Genomic DNA, 11,202 nt, shown 5'->3' on the forward strand with positions numbered 1-11,202 from the left:
CAAAAAAGTATTTTTTTTTTAAATCCACGCCTTGTATAAATCCTCAAAAAATTATTTTTTTTTTAAATCCACGCCTTGTATAAATCCTCAAAAAAGTATTTTTTTTTTTTTAAATCCACGCCTTGTATAAATCATCAAAAAATTATTTTTTACAAAATTCACGTCCTGTATAAAACCTCAAAAAATATTTTTTAAAAAATCCACGCCTTGTGGTTCCTTTGAAAAATATGTTTTAAAAAATCCACGCCTTGTATAGGTTCTTTTGTGGCCCCAAGAGATTGTAACTGTGTGGAATATTATTCCTGAACTATTTTTTAATACAACGATCGTCATATGTCGACTAGCAGATAATCTACAGGTGTGTGTTCATTTTTACCAAAGTATAGGGCGACAAAATAACATTTTTTCGTTTTTATTTTCTGATATCTAATTAATTTTTATAACAAATAATTTAAAAAAAATCTACAACTTAACGATCAACTGAAGATGATGATGACGATGACACAGATGATGATGATGCCGATGATGACAATGCTGGGGATTTTTCCAAAAAAGATTTCAGAATTTCCCTCGCTTCACGTTTCAAAATCTTGCCATTAATATTCTGTGGTAATTTCTCAACGAAAAATGCACCATTGTGCAGCTGCTTTTGTGGTTCCCGCAAACGATTACGAACATGTTCGACAACTTTTTCGGATGTCAATGGGCTGCCATTCTTTTTTATTACCAAAGCTCCTGCAACATCACCATGGCGTTCATTGTAGATGCCAACGACACAACAGTCAACCACATCGGGTAACTCGCGGATGGTATTGCACAGCACACATTGTTGTAGAACACGTTGCATCTTCTCGATCAATTGTTTAGACACATAACCACCACCACTGGCCACCAGTCGCAGGCTGTTCATATTTTCGGTGGTAAAATCAGGGCAATCGAGTAGCTCCACAAATTGTATGGGACTCATTATGGCGCTGGTGATTTTGTATTTTTTCACCATTTCTATAAATTCGGGACCAGTGAAGGGTTTACGATTGAGAACCCTAGTACAGCCATTGTAGCAGTTATGCATAAAGGCCACCAATCCACTGGTCCAGTCAATGCCACTGGACGTATAGAAAACTTTATCGATCGTTGAAAAGCTGTAGAAGGGGGAGATGGAAAAGAATTTTGAGGGTTAGTAGTGGATACTTTGAGAAAGGCCTCCGAATTGTTTTCAATAGAAAAAAATTTTCTAAAGAAAAAAATTGCCTCATTGGTAACTGTGGCCTCCGAATGCTTTTCTATAGAAAAAAATGTCCTCAGTGGTAACGGAGGCTTCCGAATTTTTTATCTATGTTCTGACTAACTGCTGAAGTACTTAATTGATACTTACACATTATCCAATATGATTTCTGATGCCGGTACGGTAACAGCTTTTGATAGACCCGTGGTGCCCGAGGAACTTAGAATAACAATGGTTTGATTACCACCCAAGATTGGGGTTTCAGGTCTGTAGAGGAAATTACAAACATATAATTAATTCAAGATTCCTCTTCAAAAACTTACTTTTACTTACCGATAATTCTCCTCCATTTTGGTGGGTTCCAAGAGATCCAATATTGTGGGTACACCCTCAATGTGATCACACATGGTATAAATTGTGGGCTTGAAGGAAGCGGTTATTCTGCGAATTTTCTCATAATCCCCGCCATCACAGAAAATAATTTGGGGTTTTGTAATGCCAAAGCTGTGGCTAATATTAGTTAAGTGGCGAGAAAATTTTAAAGGTATTGAAACCGTTTTTTGTATAAATATCCGTATCAAAAATTTTCAAACCCGGTTCCTTTTTCCCCCAAAATTTATTTTTTTGACGAATTTGTTTACTAGCTTTCTAAAGATATGCAAATAAGGTATTGAAACCGGTTTTATTATCTGAATATCCGTTTCAAAAATTTTGAAAACCGGTTATTTTTTTCTCAAAATTTATTTTTTGGCGAATTTGTTTACTAGCTTTCTAATGTTATGCATATAAGGTATTGAAACCGGTTTTATTATTTGAATATCCGGTTCGAAAACTTAGAAACCCGGTTATTTTTACCTCGAAATCAATTTTTTTGGTTATTTTTTCCACGAAATCTATTTTTTTACGAATTTGTGAAACCGGTTTTATTATCCCAATATCCGATTCAAAAAATTAAAAAACGTTTCTTTTTTCCACGAAATCAATTTTTTTGACGAATTTGTTCACTAGCCTTCTAAGGATATGTATATAAGGTATTGATGAAACCCGGTTCATTTTACCTCGGCGAATTTGTTTACTAGCTTTCTAATGATATGCACATAAGGTATGAAAACCGGTTTTTGGTATAAATATCCGGATCAAAAATTTGGAAACCCGGGTTTTCCACAAAATTTATTTTATTGACGAATTCAATATAATTTTAAATTTTCGATGTATTGAAATTCCTACCCAAGTTCGCTAAGGTGAGTGTCTGCAATTTGGAACATTATTTTCCGGACCATAAAGAACCTACTACCCCATAAGGCAATAATAAAGTCCCCATATAAAGACCGTTCAAAGGAAGTTTCAATGCACACCACTTGGTGGAGGGTATACATAAATCGGCCCTCTCGATCTTAACCACGTTAATTTATGTTAACAAACCTTCTTCATAATTCGGATTTATGGCATGCATGGGAGTGCCATTGAAGAGGCAACCCAAGACCACAGATGTGAGCTTCAGGGTATTACGAGCTGTCACACCCACAATGTCCTCATGACCGAGTTGTTGGTTTTTCAAATGCAAGGCAATGCGTATGGCCCAGGACACGAGTTCGCCGCTGGTTGCTGAGGTGTTGTCAAAGGCATCAATTTGTAAGGAAATAAAAGAACCGGACAATTATTTTATAATCTTATCACAGTCCAGGGAGTAGGATCTGGAAAATTTCCAAGTCCAGGAAAATATTTTTCAAAATTGGAATTTTTTATTAGAAAAAAAAAAACTATTTTTATTCGAAATTAATTTTTATTTACCTGTAGCACATTCTGTGGATTCAATCGCATTTGTCCAAAGAGAATTTCGCCAATCGACTGTTTGTCGTAGTTGTACAGAGGTTTCACCGTGGGTCCACTCCATATTTTCTGTTCTTTATTATAAAAAGTTTCAAGTTTGCTGTCGAACTAACTGTATGTTTGTATGTATCTTGTGTGTGTGTGTGTGATCAGGGTAATGGAGTTTTTAAAACTGGTTATTGACAACATCATATTATTGATGATGATACCTTATCGATTTCGACTTATCGATCTTTTGAAACAAATTTAAAAAAATGTATTTTACAAGTCACATTTGAGATGACTCCCCATTGCAGGGTACTCTATAAATTTGATTAGTGGCAAGTCATGCTGTGACTCGGAGCGCACAGAAAATGCGTCATGCTAATTTTGTGGTTTAATAAAGGCGTGGATTTTTAAAAAACAAATTTTCAAGGTTTATATAAGGCGTAGATTTTTTAAAAATATTTTTTCAAGGCCTATATAAGACGCAGATTTTTTAAAAATAATTTTTCAAGGCCTATATAAGGCGTAGATTTTTTAAAAATATTTTTTCAAGGCCTATATAAGGCGTAGATTTTTTAAAAATATTTTTTTATATAAGGCGTAGATTTTTTAAAAATATTTTTTTTAGATTTTTTACAAATATTTTTTCAAGGCCTATATAAGGCGTAGATTTTTTTTAAAAATAATTTTATTTTTTCAAGGCCTATATAAGGCGTAGATTTTTTAAAAATATTTTTTCAAGGCCTATATAAGGCGTAGATTTTTTAAAAATATTTTTTCAAGGCCTATATAAGGCGTAGATTTTTTAAAAATATTTTTTCAAGGCCTATAAAAGGCGTAGGTTTTTTAAAAATATTTTTTTAAGGCCTATATAAGGCGTAGATTTTTTAAAAATATTTTTTCAAGGCCTATATGAGGCGTAGATTTTTTAAAAATATTTTTTTCAAGGCCTATATGAGGCGTAGATTTTTTAAAAATATTTTTTTCAAGGCCTATATGAGGCATAGATTTTTAAAAAATAAATTTTCAAGGTCTATATAAGGCGTTGATTTTTTAAATATTTTTTTCAAAGCCTATATGAGGTAGATTTTTTAAAATGTATAACGATAGATGGCAGCCATATAATCTAGGACATGCTACAGCTGATTAATGATTTAGCGCAGAAGGAATATTTATTTTAAAGAGGTTTTCCAAGTACACACATCCCTTCAGATTCGCATATACATTCGGAGCCTCCTGACATTCGAATAATCAACCTAGGCAGCAATACTATAACACTTGAGGATAACACCAGATAGGAATGGCAGGTGATAGCGCCACCTACAGCAAAATGACAACACTAAAATAAACAAGGAGCGACAACTGCTGCACAAAATTCAAGAAGGCGTTGTTTCTAGTCAACGATATTTTTCAGTCGCATCACTCGGTTTCAAATCCGAAGGAAATATATTTCAAATATATTTCAAAGTAGTTGTCGAATATTTGTGCAACAAAGATTACAGCATATGAAATTCATCTGACCCCCTCTCATTGTATTAAATAACCTCAGAATCAACAGGATAATACAAAATAGGAATGACAAGAGAACCAGTGCCACCCCAAAAATTAAGCAATGAACCAATGATTGCACAAAATTCAAGAAGCTGTTATTTATAGGTAATGATAGATGGCTGAACAATTACCTGGAACAGGTTATAGCAGACTAATCATCTACTTAGCTGGAATATTAATAAATGATTAACGAAACTAACACTGTGACACAATACCCTCCCTATGAAATACATCTTCCTGATATTCTAATAACTAATCACGGCACCTACACATACCGACAATAAAAATTAGTGATAGCAGGAGATAACGCCGCCTAAAGAAAAATTATAATATTAAACTAATCAAGGACCCCAACCACTGCATGAAATTCAAGCAGACGTTGTTTCTAGGCAACGGTAGAAACGCCAACTAACAGAAAATTATAATACTAAAATAATCAAGGACCCCAACCACTGCATAAAATTCAACCAGACGTTATTTCTAGGCAACGGTAGATGACAGACTTATCACATAGGCCAATTATTTATTTAGCTGGAATTAAAAGCAATGAATTACGAAACTAAAACGGTAGCCAGACAACAAATCAATGGGTTTTGTGTTCGAATTATATCGGAGAAGGTCACAATTTGCCAAGGGCTTTTTGAATATTTTTAATAAGAGATTTTTATTTACCTTCCAGTTAAAATCCATCTGAAAATTCATGACATTTAATAATCAACCTAGGCCGCAACATAAAAACACATGAGGATAACACAAAATAGGAATGACATGAGATAACACCATCCACAGGAAAATGGCAAAACTAATCTAAGCAAGGATATCAACCACTGCAAAATTAAAGGATATGTTGTTTCTAGACAACGACAGGTGGCAATACATAGTTGGAAAAAAATGTAAATCTAAAACTAATCGAGGCAGATGTTAATGCTTTGTGGAAGGCGCTGCAGGAAAAACATTTTCCTAGTTGGATTTCGAATATTTAAAAAAAGTTCATACCTCCCAAGACCTTTGTCATTTAAATTACCGACTTCGGCAACAACATAAAAACCTAAAGATAACACAAAATAGGAATGGAAGGAGATAAAGGATATGTTGTTTCTAGACAACGACAGATGGCAATACATAGTTAGAAAAAAATCTAAATCTAAAACTAATCGAGGCAGATGTTGATGCTTTGTGGAAGGCGCTGCAGGAAAAACACCCAGTGGATAATTGCAACACTAAAATAAGCAAGGACATATACCACTACACAAAATTAAAATTAAAGGATATGTTGTTTCTAGCCAACGATAGATGGCAGCCCCAATAACCTAGCCTGTCCTGGGCGATGGCAATTCATTTAAAAATACATATATTACGGTATTCTATATATTCTATATTTTTTTTATAATTTAAGAACTTATAAATAAATAACTTAAAATTAAATAACTTGCATTAATTGATGATAATGAAAACAATTGCTCCTAAAATGTCTCTCGTTTCAGATATATAATTTTGTTCCAATATTTTTTTGCAATGGGTTCATAGTAAATTACAATGTGGTATAATAAATAATTAAAAAAATATATTGATATTACCAAATAAATTCAGTACAAAAACTTAAAACTCTAAGACCTTACTAATTTTAAAAACTTTTTCATAAAACACTAACACTTAACGATCTAATGACAAGGATGATGATGATGACAAAAGCGCCGCCGATGATGATGAGGATTGTTCCAAAAACGATTTAAGTATTTCCCTCGCTTCACGCTTCAATATCTTGCCATTAATATTCTGTGGTAATTTCTCTACGAAAAATGCACCATGGTGTAACTGCTTTTGGGGTTCCCGCAAACGATTACGAACATGTTCGACAACTTGTTCGGTGGTCAGTGGACTGCCACTCTTCTTCATTACCAAAGCTCCTGCAACATCACCATATCGCTCATTGTAAATCCCCACCACACAACAATCAGCCACATCGGGCAACTCTCGGATGGTGTTTTCAATCTCTCCGGGCCAATATTGCATACGATTATATTTCAAAATATCCTTGATACGATCCACAATATAAAGGTAGCCCTCCTCGTCGACATAACCCAAATCACCGGTGTGATACCATCCCAGAGAATCCATCATTTTCTGCGTTTCAATTGGATTGCCATAGTAACCCGCCCACGAGCAGTTGGGTAGTCTCACCAAAATTTCACCAGTTTGATTTGGACCCAAACTGCGGCCTTCTTCATCGATAATACGCAGTTGAACGTTGGGTATTAATTTTCCCACAGAGTTATTTTCTTGGACACCCACATTAATGGTGACAGCACCAGTTTCGGTGAGGCCATAGGCTATACACAGCATACATTGGGGTAGAACACGTTGTACCCTTTCGACCAATTGTTTGGAGACATAACCACCACCACTGGTCACCAATTGAAGACTGGCCATATTTTCGGAGGTAAAATCAGGGCAATCGAGTAGCTCTACAAATTGTATGGGACCTAAGATGGCGGTGGTGATTTTATATTTCTTTACCATTTCTATGAAATCGGGAGCATTGAAAGGTTTACGATTGATAATACGCGTGCAGCCGGTGTAACAGTTTTGCAGGAGGGACATGAAGCCACTGGCCCAATCAATGCCACTCGAAGTATAGAAAACTTCATCGATATTTGAAAAACTGTAAAAGGAAGGAGAACATTTAAGGGTTAGAATTTGATATTGAGGAGCTTGAGATTATAAGATAAATTTACATCAGTGTTAACTGAGGCTTCCGAATTTTTTTCTATAGAAAAAATTTCCTTAGAGTCAAGTGAGGCTTCCGATTTAATTTCTATAGAAACTAAAATTGCCTCAGAAGTAATTCAGGCTTCCAATTTTTTTCTATAGAAAAAAACTTGTATCAGTGGCACCTGAGGTTATCCGAAATTTTTATAGAAAAAAAATTGCCTCAGGGGCAACTGAGGCTTCTGAATTGTTTCTATAGAAAAATATAGCTTAAGAGGCATCCGAGGCTTCCGATGCAAAAATAAGGATTTGCAAGAGATAACTAAAATAGCAATGACTCCAACCACTACACAAAATTCACGGAGACATTGCTTCTAGGCAACGACAGATGACAGTTCCATCTCCTCGGACAGACTACAGCCATTCATTCCGAATTGTTTTCTCAGGAAAACAATTTGGAATGAATGGGTTTAGAGGTTTTAGATTTTTTTTTCGTATAGATAAAAAATTATCTCATAGGCAAATGAGGCTTCAGATTTTTTTCTATAGAAAAAAAAAACATTGGCTCAGGGGGAACTGAGGCTTACGAATTTATTATAGAAAAAGGTGTTTCAGTGGTAACTGAGGCCTCAGAATTTTTTCTATAGAATTTTTTTTCTCAGTGGTGACTTCCAAAAAGAAAAAAAAAATACCGCTGCACAAAATTCAGGGAGGCATTGCCTCTAGACAACGATAGATGGCAGTCCCATCACCTGGGACAGGCTACAGCCATTTATTTCGATTTGTTTCTATAGAAATTATCGGGGGCAACTAAGGCTTTCGATTATATTCGTATAGATAAAAAATGGCTCATATGAAACTGAGGCTTCCGATTTTTCTTTTCCATAGAAAAAATTGCGTCAGAGGCAACTGAGGCTTTCATAGAAAACCTGGAACCTGAGGCCTCAGATTTTTTTTATAGAAAAAAAAATGCATCAGAGTCCTCCGATTTTTTCTATAGGAGGGTCAACTGATGTTTCCGAATTTTGTTATTAAAAATAAATTGTCTCAGTGGCAACTGAGGCCTCAGAATTTTTTTGCTCCTGTGGTTACTGAGGCTCGCCAATTTTTTTCGATAGCTAAGTCTTCCAATTTTTTTCTATAAAAAAATACCTTAATGGCAACTTAAGCCTCAGTTTGGCCTTGTACGCTTCCGAATTTTACCCTATAGAAAACCCCCTTCATATTTATCAAAATTGTTACTTACGCATTTTCCAAGGTGATTTTTGAGGCCGATACGGTGACAGCTTTTGATAATCCTGTTGTGCCGGAGGAACTTAGTATGACAATGGTTTGATCACCACCCAAGACTTGCTTTTCAGGTCTGTGGGGAAAAAATAACAAAAAATAATTCAAACTTATCTGCATTTAAAAATAAACATCTCCCTGTACTTACTGGTAAAAACGTTCCATTTTCGTGGGTTCCAAGAGATCCAATATCGTTGGTACACCCTGAATGTGATCACACATGGTGTAGATTGTGGGTTGAAAGGAGGCGGTTATTTTGCGAATTTTCTCATAATCACAGCCGTCACAGAAAATAATTTGGGGCTTGGTAATGCCAAAACTGTGGCTAATGGCAGCTATAGAGGGCGAGGAGGTAGGCAGATAGGGAAGATTAATAGGATTTGGAAAATTTTGTTTAGTTTTGTTCTACAAACCTTCTTGATAATTGGGATTTACGGCATGCATGGGATTGCCATTGAACAGGCAACCCAAGACCACAGATGTGAGCTTCAGGGTATTGCGAGCAGCCACACCCACAATGTCGTCATGACGCATGCGAAGTTTTTTTAAATGCAAAGCAATGCGTATGCCCCAGGTCAAGAGTTCGCCGCTGGTAGCTTGGGTGTTGTCGAAGGCATCAATCTGGAAGTTAGCAAAAAAGCAGAAAATTATATTAAAATATAATTAAAGAGGCTATATTTTATATAAAGATTATAAAAAATAAAATATAGTTTCCGAACTCAAATTTTTTCTTAAAAATAAATATTATTTTCTTTTTGTTTTAATAATATTTCCTCTCCTTACCTGCAGCACATTGTGTGGATTCAGCCGCATTTGCCCGAAAAGAATTCTGCCAATCGAATGATGCTCAATATTGTGCAGGGGAGCTACACGCGGTCCACTCCATATCTTTTGTTGTTTGTCATAAAAAGTTTTAAGTTCAGCCATTTCTATGCCGGTCTGTCTGTCTGAATGTCTATTAGTTTTTTTGATATGTAAACTGTTTGCTGAAGTTTTAGAAACTGATTGCTAGGTGACCAAAGCGGGTCCTTCTTATAAAGCAACATAATATTATTAATATCTTATCGGCACAGGGCGCTTATCAATTTTATATGAAATCTTTTTAGCCAAATTTTTTTTAGTAGAACAGGTAAATTGCGAGATCAGCCACATTCACGTGTATTTTGGTGTAAACAAAGTGGCGAGTCACTGTGGTTGTTTTCTTCTTGATTACAAATAAAAACAACATTTTGTAGGAAAATAGAGAGAGAAGGTGAGAGAGTTTGAGAGATCAATAAATAGTGGTAGTTGTCAAAAATGTGTTGTTTCAAATTGTGATTATAGCATTCATTTTTTTGTGGGGGATGGTTTGAATGGTTGGAGAATACAATCGATCGTAGACCGTACTAAACGACAAATATTAAAAATAATTTTTCGGAGATTTTATATGTATACCCTACACAACTATGTTGTCAGGGTATTATAGCTTTGTGCAGCCCCAAGAGTTTGTAACGTCGAGAAATATTGGTCTTAGACCCACCTTTAAGTTTACCGATCTTCATACCTCGACTAACTGAGTCGATATAGACATGTGTGTCCGTCCGTCCATTGTAATTTGTAAACACGATACAGGTCACAGGTATGGATCAATCTTCACGAAATTTTGCATATAGGATGGGTTCTGCCCAATGAAGACCTCTATTGTTATTGGTAAAGATCGCTTAATATTTAGGGGATGAAATGGACCAAAATGAGTGGTGACGTCAAAATTGATACCAATTATGTCGTCGTATGTACTCGGATGTGGAAGTTACATTTAAATGTTTACAGGTGCTTACGTACTCAGCTATTATTTAGTAACACATTACCACACTAGAGGCGGAAATATAGCGCGGATCGATTTGAAATTTTCCATGAGGATCCAGGTATGGTCAAGGATAACGCCTATAATTGATGATCAGATAATAATATTGGGATGAGGTGGACCGAAAACTTAATTTTTGCACTTTTTCTAGTCGATATATAGGCCACAATTGAAAGCCGAACATCATAACACAACCCACGGTAACGACAATCTGTACAGGTAATTAGAAGTGTTGTACTGAATATTAGTAATATTTGTTGACCTCTAGTCGGTCGAGAGGGTGCAAATATAGCGAAATATTTTCCATGCTCAGAATATAAAACCACAGAAAGTTAGATTTTCGTGGAAGTTGTGTAGTATGGTCGGCCCGTCCGACTATACTGCTTCGCTCACTGGTTTAAAAATATGGTGTCTGCTAATTTGAAAGACGAAGTTTTTTTTAAAAATATGTTGTCAGCTAATTTATAACTCGGAGTTTTTTAAAGATATTTTTCAACTACTATGTAAGGCGTGGATTTTTTAATATTTTGTCGCTACTATATTAGATAGTTTTTTTTTAAGAGCGCGGATTTTTTGGAAATATTTTTTAACCTTTTTTTGGATTTTCAAAAACTTCCAAAATTTGATTTTTGGAAACAATATGTTTTTATAAAAATTCCACGCCTTTTAAAAACTCTTCTCCCTCGCACTATAGGTGTGTTTTTTTTTTAAAGCGCGGATTTTTTGAAGTATTTTTTAACCTTTTTTTTGGATTTTCAAAAACTTCCAAACT

The 11,202-nt window shown here is 35.2% G+C and overlaps 2 protein-coding genes across 2 annotated transcripts; both read right to left on the minus strand.

Annotated features, from left to right (window-relative positions):
* Positions 1-469: 469 nt before the first annotated feature.
* Positions 470-5,715, minus strand: LOC133337675 (luciferin 4-monooxygenase-like). The gene is made up of 7 exons (XM_061545882.1): positions 5,616-5,715; positions 3,017-3,129; positions 2,903-2,919; positions 2,644-2,823; positions 1,559-1,735; positions 1,376-1,492; positions 470-1,142 (listed from the first exon to the last, which is right to left on the minus strand). Exons 1-7 carry the CDS (start codon positions 5,713-5,715, stop codon positions 470-472), a joined length of 1,377 nt encoding a protein of 458 aa, XP_061401866.1.
* A 529-nt stretch (positions 5,716-6,244) lies between these two features.
* LOC133337676 (luciferin 4-monooxygenase-like) lies at positions 6,245-9,514 on the minus strand. The gene is made up of 5 exons (XM_061545883.1): positions 9,371-9,514; positions 9,001-9,208; positions 8,736-8,922; positions 8,547-8,663; positions 6,245-7,253 (listed from the first exon to the last, which is right to left on the minus strand). Exons 1-5 carry the CDS (start codon positions 9,512-9,514, stop codon positions 6,245-6,247), a joined length of 1,665 nt encoding a protein of 554 aa, XP_061401867.1.
* Positions 9,515-11,202: the final 1,688 nt, after the last annotated feature.

This window comes from Musca vetustissima, unplaced genomic scaffold (assembly GCF_032173495.1).
Source record: "Musca vetustissima isolate MV318-11 ecotype Yass unplaced genomic scaffold, APGP_CSIRO_Mvet_v1 utg34935, whole genome shotgun sequence".
Classification (NCBI taxonomy): domain Eukaryota; kingdom Metazoa; phylum Arthropoda; class Insecta; order Diptera; family Muscidae; genus Musca; species Musca vetustissima.